The sequence below is a fragment of the Alligator sinensis genome, unplaced genomic scaffold (assembly GCF_000455745.1).
Source record: "Alligator sinensis unplaced genomic scaffold, ASM45574v1 scaffold882_1, whole genome shotgun sequence".
NCBI classification, from domain to species: domain Eukaryota; kingdom Metazoa; phylum Chordata; order Crocodylia; family Alligatoridae; genus Alligator; species Alligator sinensis.
The window spans coordinates 169,626-186,142 of NW_005842500.1; the positions used below are offsets into that span (position 1 = coordinate 169,626).

A 16,517-nucleotide genomic window follows, 5' to 3' on the forward strand; every position below is an offset into this window, starting at 1 on the left:
ACCTCTGGAGGTTCCCATGTCCCACGCAGATCTGGAGGCAGCACCATGTGGTGCTGAGCCCAGCGCACAGCCCGCCTCCCCCTGCACACAGATACGGGGGCACGTGCACTCCATGCCTGCCCTGGGGTGTGCACAGCAGGGGGAGCCCCTCCCCCCCCCACATTCCTGAAAAGGCCTAAACTGCCTTTGTGCCAGTCCTGCTGTGGGGACAGGGCAAGCCGGCCTGAAGGGAGAAAGGCCCCGGGTAGCAGTGGGCTGCTGCTGCACTCTGTACCCCTGGAGCTGCAGTGTGCCATGCACCTGCTGCCACCAGGCAGGGAGAGGACAGTGTAGCCAGCGCGTGGGAAGCACACGGTGTCGCACACAGTTCCCGAGCCAGTGGTAGCATGGTACAGACCCCATCATGCAGCAGCAACCTACCTCTGCCCCACACAGATCCAGGGGGCATGTGCCCCCCCATGCCTGCCCCAGGATACATGCAATGGCAGGGAGTCCCCCACAACCCTGGAGGAGCCGCCCGGGCTCTGACCGTCGCGCCACCCATCCCAGGGGCCCATTCACCCCAGCCCGTCTCTGGTCCCCTACCTCCTTCACCATGGAGGCCTTGATCGGCCCCTTCCCCCTACTTCTCCCTAACACACTTTCCTATTAGGTAATGTGTTCTTGGCCATGTGCAGCAGGCTGTGTGCAACAGGCTGCTGCTGGGCTCTGGGTGTGTGCAGCCCCTCCCCAAAGCCTTCCACATACCACTTCCAGGTTGCCTGCATACCACTGGTGGTACGTGTACCAGTTTGGGACCCACTGCTCTGGACCATAACTGTCACTTTTAAGTAACAGAGAAAAGTCCGTTAAGTTGTAGTATAAATGTACAAAAGTCTTACCATAAATTCGAGAAGCAATGGCTTGTAAGCTTTGAAGCAACTCCTTCTTTGAACGAGATGCAGCAGAATGAATGGTATCAATCAGCTGGTTTGAAAGTTCAGGGTTTCTTGAGCCTAGCAGAACGAGCTGGAGAGGAAGGCCAGCCAGCCAACGAGATAAAATTTTACTTCGATTTCTAAAGGAAGGGAAAGAAAAGGAAAGTTGGAAAATGCCTTCATTTTAGATATAAATGTTCTTAAACACAATTTATCCTTATAGTAAATATATTGAATTATAATACTCTAAAACTGAGTATCAATTTATACGGTTTTAGTCACATTAGAGATTTTTGTATATAGATGATCACTAAATTGCTGTGTCTTTCTTGGCTTCCACAGTTTCTGCAGCAAGCAGCTTGACAACTTTTTCAGAAATCAATTGTACCAACTGACTGCATGGTGGCAAGGAAGTATCTATTGCAAGGATGGGCAATTATTTGGGCTGGAGAGCCACTTAAAAGCGTTTTGGTGAGCTGTTGTGGGCTGGGGGGTGCTGATGACCTGACCCAGTGCAGCAGGGAAAGGGGGGTCACATTGATCCTATTTGACCCCAGCACCCATCCACCCCACACCATTGCCTGGGGCACTAGACAGACCAGGCAGGTGGGGTCTCCATAAAGACTGGCTCAGAACCCCTGTGGGCAGGGTGCGCTCAGCCAGGCAATTGGGATGAGGGCATGAGTGGGCAGGGAGCAGTGTCTGGGAGTGGAATAGGCAGGCAGGGCCGAAGCTAGGCTGGGATCATGGGGCAGTGAAAGGGCAGAGCCAGGGTCTGTGGCAGAGCTGTGATCCATTCCCTGCAAATCCCTGCAGTGCGTGCCAGTTCTGTGCGCAGGGACATGTAGGGAGCAGATTGTGGCTCTGGCCTGAGCTGTGGTCCCATGCTGTCACTGCCCCATGATCCCAACCCTGGCCCCAGTCCACACCCGTCCTGCTCCTGGACTCCATTCCACAGCCTCATCCCATCCATCTGGCTGAGTGCACCCTGCCTGCAGGGGTCCTGGGCCAGTCTCCATGAAGACTCCACCTGCTCACTCCAGCTGGTGCCCCTGGCAGTAGGCGTGGGACAAATGGGCCGGGTTACCTGGGCAATGGAGCTCGGTCCATTGGCAGAGACACAGGCAGCAGCAGCAGGGTAGAGTAAGCTGCTGTGAAGTGAAGTCTGGCCACTGCGCTGCCCCTACCCTGCCATGTACCCTGGGGGCAACAGAACTGGCCACGTGTACCAAGAGCCAGGCCACCACATATATATCTGGGCCAGGCAGGCCTGAAGGACCTGGTGCAGGCCCGACAAAATCCCTTGGTGGCCTGGATCCGGCTCACAGACCATATTTTGCCCAGCCCTGAACTATTTAGTATCCTTTCACAGCCTTTAACATATCAGAGATCAGACATTCACTATTCATAGTTTCATAGACATTAGGGGCTGGAAGGGACCTTACAGATCATTGGGCCCCACCCTTAAATAGGACTCTATAACCCCACTGTGACTCTCGTCAAATTTAGTCCCACCTTGTAACCTGATTTGGGTTCCAGGGGTGGCTGGAACAGCCCTTAACGGCCACCCGATCCTTACCCTGCTCTAGCTCCAACTTGTCTTCCCATTCTCACTCTCACCACACCTTGATGTAATTGTTTAATTGCAAGGGAGGCTGCTTAATGGGTACTAGAGCGAGCCCCAGTTCCTCTAGATGCTAGCTAGTTCTCCCAGGGCTCGTGTTAGCCTTAAAGCAGGGATGGGCAATTATTTTGGGCAGAGGGCCGCTTACTGAGTTGGCAAGCCATTGAGGGCCACATGACAGGCAGCTCAGGGCAGATTAATATTAATTTTCTAAATATTTTAGGGGCCCTGCAGGCCAGATAGAATGAACTGATGGGCTGGTGAGGGGAGGAAGGGGGAGGCGGGGCTGCATACAACACTGCTTGCTCAGTCAGCGGCTGTCCTGCAGCGCTCCATGTGGGGCCAAGTCCCACCCAGGGCAGCCAGTGCTGTGCTCCCACCCACACCTGTTGGGCCTGGCCCTAGCCCCAGCCTCAGCCCAGGTACCCTGGCCAACATGCAGCTTCTGGAGGAGCTGTTCCCAGAAGGGCTGCAGCTGGCTGGGCTCACATTGTCACCAGGAAGCAAGGGGAACATAGCAGCACCCAGCCGGCTGCAGCTGCACCAGAAGCTGCATGCTAGCTGGGACCAGCAGGGCTATTATGTTTCCCTCACCTCCAGCTGCGGCTGCTGCTGTTCTTGCCAGCTCTAGCTCCCAGCCACCTTTCATCCACTCTGCCCGCCAGACATTATGAGAAGCCCCTGCAGGCAGGTGGAGATGAGAGAATACAGCCAGGAGCTGGAGCCAGAGAGCTCCATGTGCTGGGCAGGAACATCCAGCTGAAGCTTCCCTCCAGCCTCCCTGCCTGAAGCAGCACAGTGCAGGAGCTGCAGCTGGAGGCAAGGGGGAGCAGAACAGCCCCGCCAGCCCAGTGGGCTGTTCCCTGTGTGTCTGAAGCCATCCAGGTGCTGCTGCGCTCCCCTTGTCTCCAGCAGCCTGCTCTCCTCCCACTCCTGCCCCCTGCTGTGCCATTCTGGGGGAGCGGGGGAAGGGGAGGGAGGGAGAGCTTCAGCCTGGCTGCTGCCGCTAAAGGTGAGGGAAACAGAGGAACATCTGGCCAGCAGCTGCACTGGGAATAGCCCCGCCAGAAGCTGCATGGGCTGTCCCAGTGGGAGCAGGTGGGGCTCAGCTTCATGTTGAGCAATGCAGGGGCAGCCATGCGCTGGATCCAGACAGTTGGTGGGCCAGACCCGGCCCGCAAGCCATATTTTGCTAATCCCTGTTCTATACCTTTGTTAGAGTCTCAGCCTTCCCAACCTTGGTCCCTTTTCTCTCACTGGTTCCCTTAGCCCAGAGCTTTCCAAACTTTTCATGTTGGTGACACACTTTTTAGACCTGCATCATTTCGCGACACAGTAAGTCAGTTCCGGGGGAGGGGCCAAGGGAAGCAGACGCGAGTAAGGGAGCTCCGCGGTGCCCTTCCGCAAAATTTTCTGCATTTCGCGCGACACGCCTACACACTGCCACCAACACACTAATGTGTCGTGGCACACAATTTGGAAAGCTCTGCCTTAGCCTATGCCCACTGTACCTGACCTGTCTTCTAGGTTCTAGCCCTTGACTGCCTAATCTGGCCTTGTCTTTGCTCTGTCCTGGGCAGTACACTTACTGAGCATGCTTAGGCTCCTAGGCCTATCTAGCCCATGGCTACCGCAGCACAGCTAGTTCTGTGGTAAGTGCTTGCATCAGGTAACTCCCTGGATACCTGATCTCTGACAGCTCATTATGAGCAGCTTTCCCCACCTGAGGTTCTCTCTGCTGCTCCTTCACCCTTAAAGTAACAGGAGCCTTTGGCTCCCTGTTACACTCCTTTACTAGTTTTCTCAGTTTTTAAATCTCAGACATTTAAAGGACACAGGGGAGGAGGGGGGAAACTGTCCACTCTTTAGAAAAAGGGAGCAGACTTTAGTTTCTTAATGTGTGGCTTTCCTTTAGTTCCTTACCTATTTTACTTGCCTTCTAACTGCTGCTATACTCTACATCAGAAGTTGGTACCTATGGACCATGGACCAGATCCAGCCCACAAAGAGATAAGATCTAATGGGGATTGGAAACATGCAGCAGCAGGGACACTTTCTCCACACTTCACTGTGCATTTATTTCTCTATTGCATATTCTGCACAGTATCCCCTGTGCAACATCCAGGAGGCTGCCACCTCAGTCCTCCCTGCTCTGTGCCAGGGGCTGTTCTCTTGCCCCACTGCTGCAGCCTGTACTTACCCTCACTGCCAAATTAGAAAGTACCCTTCACTACGTCATTGCTGGTAAACTATAAAATACTATATATGTGCACCACTATTATCCTTGAGGGGGCAGCTTTGAGCATAATGGTATCATCTCAGATGAGTTGCATTTAAAGGACTGATGCTTAGAAAAGACATCTTTAAACAAGTAACATATGATATGGAAAACAGCTCAGTGAACATCACAATGTCTCTTAAGAGTAGACTTTCACTTTAATCTCCATGCTTCAATTTACTAGATGCAGCTATTAACTTATCCATTAAATCAGTGTATTTCTTTCCTAACTCATGTCTTAGGGGCAGTTTTGTTTTGTTTTTAATTTTTTCCCTTTGGTTGATCAATATGCTTTTGTCCTCAAATAATATAATATATACTATAACCATAGGAAAAAGCAATGGTAATGGGCACTCTCCCTGTGATGTCATGGGGGGAAAGGAGATGCAGCAGCTAGACCCTAGCACCTGCCCATCACTGACTTGAACTGGTTCATTCTAAAAGAATTGTTGACCACTAATACAATTCATCAAATAAGACCACAATAAGATGTTCAATTCATTGAAACGCTCATTCTTGAATTTCAGTCCTAGACATGAGATTTAAAAGTCATGTAAGTTGTTTAAGAAACTCTTCTCTAGTATCTGAAGATCCATAAGCTACAAAATTCATATGCAAGGATTGTATCTAGATATTTAATTGGAGCCCCACTTGAGTAAGTAACACTGTCAAAATGAGCATACAGCCAAGATGCCAGATCTAGTGAGCAGTCTTTTGAAGAAAAAAAAAAAAAAAAAAGGCATAAGCACTCCAGATTGTATTTCCAGGTACTTTTAAAACCTGCATATGCTGGAAGCATGCCATGGAAGCCACCTCTGTTCCTGTGGAATGTGACCAAAGGTGCTGGGGGGGGAAAAGTGTCTTATAGCGGGGTAGGCAAACCCCAAACACGTGCCAGAGCGCAGCATATGAAGGCACTTTGCTTGCCACTCATACGTTGGGGAAGGGGCCCAGGCTGTGCTGCCACAAGAATTGGGCCTAACATGGTTTCCCCGTCATCCACCCCGGCACGCCAACATCTAACAAGTCAAGGTTGTAGGTGTTTTTGACACTGACCAAAAACGTTGCTAACCCCCGTCTTATAGCTTAATTTATTTCTTGATTGTCCTATGTGAATATTGTCTTCTCATTTAATTCAGAACTACTGCTTTATGAACAATACAGGCCTAATAACTAAGACATAAAAGCATGTTTGTTTATTACTAGCCCAGATTAAACAAATATCTTATTGGAAATAGAAAAAAAAAAATGAGTTGATTTGTCTAGAAATTAAATTAGGGCTGAATTTCAAGACAGCAGGCCTTTTAAGGACCATCTAATACCCAAGGCTAACACTGTCAATTACAGATTGAAAATATAGATTGTAAAATGTCCATTCTCTTGGATCTGTGGTAACCAGGAGAGAACAACAGGTCCACTGCTGTGAATCTTAAGATCTGGAAGTTACCGCTGTTTCATCCATTCTTGTTTTATGTTATTTTTCTTTTGAATCTTGGAATAAGATGAAATGGTGGGTGTCATAAAAAAAAAAAAAAAAAAAATCTAATCTGCCTTGTTGTCTGCTCTTGTTCTCAAATAAAACAGTCATTTCGAATTGTGAACATTCCTGATTTTCAGGAAGAATCTCTCTCATCTACCACTGAAGTCTCCTGTTTCTGCCTGACAGGTTCACTGTGTTTGCTTAAAAGATGTATGGTTATGGGATATATAGGGTGTTGAATACACAAGTTGAACAACGCCACCACTTTGTACAGCTGACTAGAGTTGGTTTCTCCTCATTCACTCAAAGAACATTGCAACTGTTGCCTGATGCTGTGGATGACTTCGCCTTGCAGAAGAGGGGAAAAAAAGGACTATGGCCAAATTGTCTATTTTCATTTTTGTATGCTGACTGGCAGATTCTTTTCCCAGGTTTTCCAATAATGATGGATGGTTAAGATTCCTGATGTAAACTGCCCATCCCAAATCTGGAGTTTTCTATACTGGGTGTGACTGACTAAGCTGGTGAAGTGAACATTATTCCCTTCAAAACACTCTATCACTGACTCTACCACCAAAGGGATAAAAATACCTTTATAGAAGTTGTCAGCTTGGACAACTGGACAGCTGTCCAAGTTTGGCAGGCAGTTCTTTGCTAGACAATGGTGAAGTATTCTTACCTTGAGACAAGCATGCAGGATTATTTAAGTGACTGAAGGCATGAGTTCTATCAGTTTGCAGATCTGTCTGACAAGGCTTCCATGAAATTTCTTTACTGCTGTAAGGATTTTCATAATTTTTTTTTTTTTCCAAGAGAAGGCTGGCTCAGCCTAAGAATCCAGCATGGCACAGATAAATTAGTTTGATAGCACAAGAGGCTATAAGCAATTTTTTTCCAGTGTGAGTCTGTTTTTTGATTAGGGAACATATCCAGACAACACCTATGGAGCAGTCCTCATGTGAGGATGCTCTGATGAGCAAATTATCTAACTGGGGGGAGAAAATGGACCCTGCCATCTTCAGTGGGCTGCTGCTGCAGACAGGCATGTTAAAAAAAAAAAAAACTTAATGTGCATTCAAGAGTTCAAAAAGGAAAACTCTGTACTGGAAGTGGTCCACTTGTATGAAGAAACATGCATATTTGTTATATGAATGTCTAAGAGAGATATGAAAATATATATGCCCTAAATCAGGGGTGCTCAATCCCCAGCCTACAGGCCACTACCTTATCCTGCCTATGGACTGTGGCCTTGCATGCTTGATTCAGCACACAAGGTTGCATGAGGCCCAATTCCTGGCATGCAGCATCAGGCAGAGAGGTTGTGGGGTCTCAGGGCCCCAATCCCTGTGCATGGAGCCTGGCAGAGATGGCACAGACCCGAGCCCAAACCCTGCACATGGGGCTGGGAAAGGGTGCCATGGGTTCCTGCAGCCCCAATCCAAGCAAGCAGAACTGGGCAGCGGCAGCACAGGGTCTCAGGGCTCCATTCCCAGCATGCAGAGGTAGCACAGTCTAGATCCAGGAATGTGGGCCTGATCCTGAAGCACAGAGTCAAATCCAGGCCATGAACCATTCCACACCACTTATTTGGCCTGCGGGGCCAAAAGGTTGAACACTACACTGCCTTAAATCATAGAAATGAAGGCCATCCTAGAAGGAACCTCCAGGTCATTAAGTCCGCTCCCCAGCTGTCATAAGCAAACATGCTTTTTAAGCTTCCTCTTAAAGCTTTTTAGGTTTTTTGCCTCCACTAATCCTACTGGAACCTCATTCCTTCAATGGTTAGAATGTTATCCCTAATTTCCAGCATATATTTATTACTAATAATTTTATATCAATTTGTCCTTGTAAAAGCACTGTTCTTTAGTTTAAGTAGCTCTCCCCTTCTGCTGTTTACCTTAATAATGTATTTAGAGACAGCAGTCATATTGCCCCTCAAACTTCATTTTGTTCTTTTTAATTTCCCTTCTGCATCTTCTATTTTCTGAATTAATACTTTCTGAACATGGGTGACCAGAACTATATGCAGTATTCCCAAGGAGGTCTTATTCAGGATTTATATGCTGGCATTAATACTTCCCTGTTTCAGCTGGAATACCTTAGCTCAGGGGTGGGCAAAATGCAGCCCGAGGGCCAGATGCAGCCCTCCAGTCCAGTCCATTCTCTCTGGCCCACGGGGTCCCTAAAAAATTTTGAAAATGAATATTTATCTGCCCCTGGCTGCTTGTCATGCAGCCCTTGATGGCTTACCAAACTCAGTAAGCGGCCCTCCACCCAAAATAATTGCCCGCCCCTGCCTTAGCCAATATATCCTAGGATTATATTTGCCCTGTCCCCAGCTATGTCCCACTGCCATCCTGTGTTCAGCTGATAAGGGGATGGCCAACCTGTGGCATGCATGCCACAAGTACCATGGCAGCCTGTCAACTGGGGAGGGGAAAACACATCACTGTTACAAATAAGCCAGTGAACAGAAAGCAGAGGAGGAAGCAAAAAAACAGAGCAGCATATCCGGTAGAGGAAAGGAATAAGAGTGGCACTCAAGGAACGTGCTCAGTTAACATGTGGTACTCCTGCCAAAAAGGTTGGGCCCACTGATGTAATACATCCAAGATCTTTCTACTCTTATGTTGATTCCAATTCACAAGCACCCAGTATAAATCAGAAGTTCACATTATTAGTCCCTAAATCCATCCTTGCTTATGTGCTTTATGCTAGTAACTTCATCCCATCTCCATTCCTCAAGATCTTCATCAGTTCAGATAACCCTCTCCTCAGTTCTTTCCAGATACTATATTCTGATCCTGTCCTATACTGAGGAATACTATTTTTGTGCCAAGTTCCTTAATGACAGTAATTTAAATCAGAGCAGCTGCTGAAGAACTAGTTACCTCCTTCTAGCCTGAGTTTCCTTTTCCACCCAAGTCACTACTGTCCCTCCTTTAGTCAGTTGTTTACCTACAGTTTTTGTATCGGGTCCCATTTTTTTCCAGTTTAACTGATATTCTCCTTGTGGCACCTTAACCAAATGTTTTAGTACAGGGGTGTCCAACCTTTTTGAATGTGGGGCTGGGTCATGAACTTTATCACCCAGTGGGCCGGCGAGCCATATTCAAAGACCTCACAGGAAGCGGTATCACATCACCCCCCCCACCCACCCCCATCCAGGGCTGCATGTTGGACAAGCCTGATTTAGTAAAATCCAAACTGATTAGATCTACTGCATTTCCCTTCCTCCAAAAAATCACCAAGCTAGTCCGTCACAATCTCTCTTTGGTAAAAACATCCTGCATTTATCACATTTCCTATTAACCTTTGTATCTTTATAAAACAAATAAATTGCCATGCTACTGAAATCAGATTAAAGGGCCTGCCATTGCCCAACTTTCTTCCCCCCCCATTCTTTAAAACAGGTACTGCTAATAATGCTAGTCAAACAGTACCACATAAAACTCAACAAATTTATTACTACTGGACCTGTAGCTCTTAGTCTGCTCCTAATATCAATGCAGTAATTTCCATTTTCACAGTCACATTCCTATTAGCAATTCTGTCCTTGCCTCATGTCCAACATCACTGACCTTACCAAAAATGGAGGCAACCTCTTAAAATCAGTGTTTGGCCATATTCAGATAAATCTTGACCCATCCTCTCTGTATAAATGCCTCACTTGATCTTTCCCTGTTCTCCTAGTTGCATCTAACGAAGAAGGGACAGCAAGACAAGGCTCATCTTCCCAGGGTACTGCTGCTGTAGGAGCATCAGCTCAGTTCCAGTGGCAGCAACCCCATGGCCAGGCTCCAGGTGTCTCATTAGCATCTGACCCTGGTGCCTCATTAGCATCTTTCTATCCCCCCCCGTACATACATAATAGGCACAGGGCTGTGCCTGCTCTGGCAAAGGCTCCCTGGAGGGGGAAGGGAGGGAGATGCACTATTCAGCTTGTTCCACTCACCCCCCTGCCTCTAAGACATACTGTTTGGTGCAGTGCTGCATTGACTAGCTTCTGTGGCCAGGCTGGGACAGCCCCTGCCATGGCAAAGACTCCTGGGGGGGGCAGGATTCTGGTGCCCTCTCACAGTCAGCACCTGAGGCAGGTGTCCCACTTGCCCTACCACGGGTCACTCAATTTTTGGGATTTTGTGGACAATTAATTTTTTGCAATCCTGCTCCCCCCCCCATATCTGACAGAATGATTAAAGTCACACAGGGATGTTAGGAATGGAGAACTGGGATTGTGATTCTGGGCTTTGTACTTGCCAGCATATAGCACTTGTGGAACATCTTTGTAGCTGGTCTGCCATTTTATGGCAAAATAAGTTGGCTGAATGTATGCAGGGTATTATTAATCCTATCATAAATTTAACATCTGCCAGGGGGCTAAGATTCATCACTTCTTACTGGTTCAGTGACTATTTGGTGAAGAAATCAGTGGCTTTAAAGTCAAAGACTCCAAACCAGCCTTGTGTAGTTAAGACGACGACCACCAATGGTCTCCTACACTGATATATGACATTTGAACTTTCTGATGCAAGGGATGCCAAGTTTTTGTAGGTCTAAAATGAGCCAAAAGTAACCATCCTTAATTTGGATGAGAAGCTACCATATTTCACAGTGCATAAGTTGAGTTTTGAAGCCCAATTTTTAAACTCCTAAAATTCAACCTTGACTTATACACCATATCACTGTCCGCTGAGAGTGTCACCAGGCTTGAGCGCCAAGCATCAAGCCCAGCCCTGTCCCCTGCAAGCACCCTCACTGCAGGCCGGGTACCCAGGGTGGATATGTGCTGCAGCGCCACTCACAAGGGATGGGCCTGGCTTGGTGCTTAGATGTTGCGGCCCCATCCCTTGCAAGCGGTGCTGCCTGGGTCATGCCAGCTGAGTGCTGAGCCTGGTGCCACTCACAGGTGATTAGGGCCACACCAGCCAAGTGCTGAGCCTGGCTTTGTCTGCTGTGAGTGGAGCTCAGTCCTGTTCCCTGCGAGTGGCATCGGGCTCGGCGCTCGGTCAGTGCAGTTGGGCTCAGCACTCAGCAGCACTGCTCAGAGGATGAGGCCAGGCTTGGTGCCACTCCCAGGGGATGGGGACAGTGGATGCGGACAAGCTTGATGCTCAGCTAGTGCAGCCCCATACCCTGCGAGCAGCGCTGCCTGGGCTGCACCAGCCAAGCACCGAGCCCAGCCCTATCTGCTGCAAGCAGTGCTGCCGAGTGCTGAGCCTAGCACCCCTTGCAGGGGATGGGAGCCAGGCTCGGCACTCAGCTCAGCTGGGGGTCACTTAACAATTACTTTGCATCAGTCTTCCACCAGCCCAAGGGAATCATCCTTCCTGACAAGATGGAGGATCACCAGGAAAAGGGTGAACACATACCAATCACTGACATACATCTTGTGAGGGAACACCTTGAGAAGCTGGATATCCACAAATCAGCTGGCCCAGATAGAATGCACCCAAAAGTGCTAAAGGAAATGGCTGACATCATAGCATGGCCAATGGCGAGGATATTCAAGAACTCGTAACACTTGGGCAAGGTACCTGAAGATTAGAAGAGAGCGAATGTGGTGCCTATCTTCAAGAAAGGGAGAAAGGAAGATCCAGGGAACTACAAGCCAGTGAGTTTGACCTCAATCCCTGAAAAAAATCTTGGGAAAAAAAAAAAATCACCAAGGAAACCATTAACAGCAGGCTAACAAAAGGCAACACTCTGAAAGATAGCCAACATGGCTTTGTTGCAGGTAGGTCTTAACTGATCAATCTCATTTCCTTCTATGACCAGGTGACATCACCTGGACAAAGGAGAAGAGGTAGATATCATATTTGGACTTCACAAAAGCCTTTGACATGGTGTCCCATGATACCCTCATGGTAAAACTGGGGAACTGGGGCCTCAACAACCTTACAGTCCGATGGCTGGGGAACTGGCTCCATGGACAGACCTAGAGAGTGATAGTTGATGGAACTGAATCAACATGGCACATGGTGACCAGTGGCATCCCTGTTCTCAGACCTGTACTCTTGAATGTATTTAAGCGATCTGGACTCTGGTGTCAGAAGCGGACTGGCTAAGTTTGCTGCCACCACCAAACTATGGGGAAGTGTGGTCACCCTAGAAGACAGGCTGGCAATCCAGGCTGGCCGACAGGCTTGCAAGGTGGGCGGATCAAAACCTGATAGCATTCAACATGGAAAAATGCAAGATGCTCTATTTCAGGAGAAAAAACGCACATCATACTTACAAGCTTGGCAGTGCTACACTTGCTAGCACCATGACTGAATGAGACTTGGGGGTCATGGCTGGCCGCAAGATAAACATGAGCCACCAATGCAATACCACAGCCAGCAAAGCAAACAAAACTCTGACTTGCATCTACCAATGCATCTCAAGCAAGACCCAGGAAATCATCCTTCCTCTGTACTCGGCTTTGGTGAGGCCACAGCTAGAATACTGTATCCAATTCAGGGTTCCACAATTCAGAAAGGATGTGGAGAAGCTTAAAAGGATCCAGAGGAGAGCCATGCACATGATTAGAGGACAAGTGAGCAGGCCTTGCAAGTAGAGGCTGAGAGCTATGGAACTCTTCAGCCTGGAAAAGCGTAGGCTCAGGGTTGACTTGGTGGTAGCCTATAAGTACATAAGGGGCTTGCGCATCAGGAACTGGGAGAATGTCTGTTCACCAGGGCACCCCAAGGGAAGACAAGCTCCAACACAGTCAAATTCCTGGAAGACCGTTTTAGGCTGGACATAAGGAAAAATGTTTTTGTTGAGTCCCCAGGGCCTGGAATAGACTCCTCCCAGAGGTGGTGCATGCACCTACTCTGGACACTTTCAAAAAAACATCTGGATGCCCATCTTGCTGGGATCATTTGACCCCAGCTGACTTCCTACCTCTTGGGCAGGGGGCTGGACCCAATGATCTTGCAAGGTCCCTTCCAGCCCTAATGTCTATGAAATTCCTCTATGACTCTTGCTTCCATTGAAGAGTCAGCCTTCTTAACAGGCTATTGTGAAAGAGCCTCTAAAAAAGGCAAGAAGGAAGAATAGGGCAAGTTATGGTGGAACTTGAACTCTGTCTAGGTCACTGTAATGTTGAGAGCGTACTAGATATTGAAGTAAAGAGAGAAAGAGAGAAAAGAAATTACGTAAATGGTTGTGGATACATCAAGCTTGCTCTGATGTTCTCAGGTATCTCTTTAAACACAAGATCTAAGTCCTCTCATAAAAAGATTGGGAAGTTGCTTTCTTACTTTTGTTCAAGACATAGAGGGTTTATATCTTCTGTAGTTGTGGCTGAGGATATTATTGATGAGATGCCATCTCATTACGAGTTAGGACAGAGCATTGCTGTTGACGGTATTAAAGGGCAGGAACACCGAATCTTTTTTATGATGGGGGTATATTTCATGAGATTTAGCTGTGGAGTGGATGTCCTGATCGTTCACCCAGATCTTCCAAACAGAAATGCTGCATTCTCTAATGGACATCAGCTCTGGGAACCACAAAAAGTCAAATAATGCATGCCAAGCAACTGACTGATATTCAGAAATCAAGGTCTCCACACAAGCTTCAAGACCTCAGGAAAGGCTTAAATGATAATGGCTCAATTGTCTCATAGGTGGTACAACTATCTGATCACTGCAATTTATTAAGAAGTCCCAGATCATCACGCTCTTCTCTTCTGTGTCAAAGAGGGTAGGTATACTTGTCCTTTTGTTCTTTGGCGCAGCTGCAGCAACAACTAGACAGTTAGGAAACAGGTGCCCAAGGAAAATTGAAGCCTTTTTCATACGGCAGTTGGTGAAACATTTAGACTTATTTTAAGACATGGCTTGAACAGTTGTAGATTTTGACTACATACCCCTGGTTAGCTGCAATAAATCTTCCAATTTGGCAAGAATAATTTTACTGTTAGAAAGAAATCCCAAAGTAGTAAATACAGGGTGAGTAATTATCTCTATTGATGCTGACAGCATTTTTGGTAGTTTTGTGTGCTGCTGGAAGGACTAACTGGAGTCTAACGGAGGAGAAAGTGAGATCCCCACATCTGGAACAAATGCCTGGTCATGGAGTTTTGGTCAGTTCAATCTGTTTAACCAAACCTTCCAATTTCACTTTCAATTAGTATACGAGACTAATATGAAAGAAGGGCGTCTCTGAAGGTGGCATGTGGACAGATCCAGGAGTTACCTCTAACAAGAGAGGGTTCACACCCTACTCCCTCCAAGAACAGAAGCCTGTGTGATGACAGGACTTTGTCAGCATCCTCATAATATTTAGACAAAGGTCAGTCAGGACATGTAACCCAACACAGCATCTCTCAATCTGTTATTTATTAGATTTCATCTATCCCAACCATGCAGTTGGTCCAATAAGAGACATGACTCACAAAGTATTTGCCCCTCACATTTCTCAGACCATGACAGCTACAATATCACTCTAAAACTACAAAAATCCTTGCCAATTCTATAGTACAGGTTCTAGACCATGAATATAAACATCTGGTAGCCTAAATTTCGGGCCAGAATCTGCAAGTTTAGCATTAAAATGTAAAAATAAAAATGTTTACCTGACTCCTTGAGGGCTCAGCTCTTCTTTTTGATAAACTCTACTAAAAAACTTCAAAAGTAAGGTGCGTACAGGAAACAAGAGATTCTTTTGTTGGTACAGCGTATATACTGCTTTTATCAAAGTCTCTGCTGCCACTATAAAGAAAACACACAACTGAAAATGTGGGTCTTGCTATGTTTTTCCTTACCAGATTAAAGAGGCTTTACTGTTATTTTCCAGTATCAAACTTTCAATCTTCTGTTTGACAAACTAAACAGACTGAGCTCCTACAGTCTTTCACCATAGGACATTTTTGTTGTAGACTTCCAACCATATTTGTTTTTCTTCTCTGTACCTTCACAAATTGCCTCTCTCAAAGATTTAAAAATATTTACAAAATTAAGCAACTGTCAATCTCTCAGAAAGGATATAAACAGTGAAATACAACTATCCTACAAAACAATTTAGAATTTGAAGTAAAAAATGCCTTCACTACCCAAAACTGTTAGAGTTCTTCAGGCAGGGTGAATTTTGGGAATGTATACAAAATGTTAGTTGCTTAAAGTGGGTCTCTGTTTAAATCACTTACTGTAAGCTGCCCTGAGCCTTTGTTGGGAAAGGCTACATATAAACTGCATGAATAAAGACAAATATCTGCTAACTGCCTGCATCTTACCTTTATTTCGCTGTATCTGCATTAGTCTCCATGTCACTCCAAGCAATCTGTTCAGCTGCTTGGAATTCAATTTGCTGCCATCCTGAAGAGTATCTGTCACAAAATTTCTTATCATATCTAGCCAGTCGGAATCCAACTGAAGTGTTGAAGCACTTGATAGTGAAACCATAATGTCACACAGGGTTAAATTCAGTAAAAGATGGTCTATGCTGTTTGAAGGGGTCATACAGTACTTGTTGCTAAATAAAATAAAAATATTTATGAAAAAATGTTATAGCTTTTAAATGCATTAATATAAAGGAGGAGTTTGAAAGAAGGGAACTTAAAACATGGGTCATATAGCAATAATCAGGTACACAGTGACTTAAATTTTAAAAATGCTAAGTATCCCTCAGCCGCTGCTATAATTGTTACCCTGTGGGGTCAGGCCAACTCTCAGGATCTCAATATTGTGCTGTTAGACAGAAGGGTGTGACACAATTGCACATATACAAACACACAAATCAGTTGGATGCACACACACTACCAACTCAGGCACCTACACATTCAAACTAGCCTAGGCACATGCATACCTATCATGAATTCAAGCACATATACTACACACCCCAAAAGTTACACAAAAATCAATTGTCCATACCCACACACTCAGTACACATACACAGATAACTAATTCATATATCATACACACAATGACATATATGTATATTTCTCTTTCTCCTGCTTCTGGCTCACTGCCACCTCCAACACCTGTCGTGAGTGAGTGAGTTCACACACATACAACCCACCTACACATAGGTACGTTCCTAACTTGGATGGCACGGTATGTGTGTGCGCGCTTGGGGTACCTGGGATACTTGGGGGAAGGTTAAGATGAGAGAAAGAGAGAGTTAAAGTGTAGGGAGTCTTCACTACCCCTTTTATGGGGCAGACTACCTCTGATCTCCTATGGGGAGGGCCTGTCCAGGCAAGGTCAGTCCTGTTCCTGAGGGTCCCAG

The 16,517-nt window shown here is 46.6% G+C and overlaps 1 protein-coding gene across 7 annotated transcripts in view; it reads right to left on the reverse strand.

The window, feature by feature from the left end:
• Positions 1-16,517, reverse strand: part of TEX10 (testis expressed 10) — a 119,528-nt gene that overhangs the window by 70,259 nt on the left and 32,752 nt on the right. For all 7 annotated transcript variants that reach the window (XR_003095842.1, XM_006031350.3, XM_006031351.3 and 4 more), the window contains exons 6-8: positions 15,523-15,761; positions 14,866-15,001; positions 882-1,057 (exon numbers count right to left, since the gene is read on the reverse strand). Coding sequence is in view for 6 of the 7 variants with exons in the window: in XM_006031350.3 (XP_006031412.1) it covers positions 882-1,057; positions 14,866-15,001; positions 15,523-15,761 (551 nt within the window). In the remaining variant the exon portion in view is untranslated. The remainder of the gene's footprint in view (positions 1-881; positions 1,058-14,865; positions 15,002-15,522; positions 15,762-16,517) is intronic.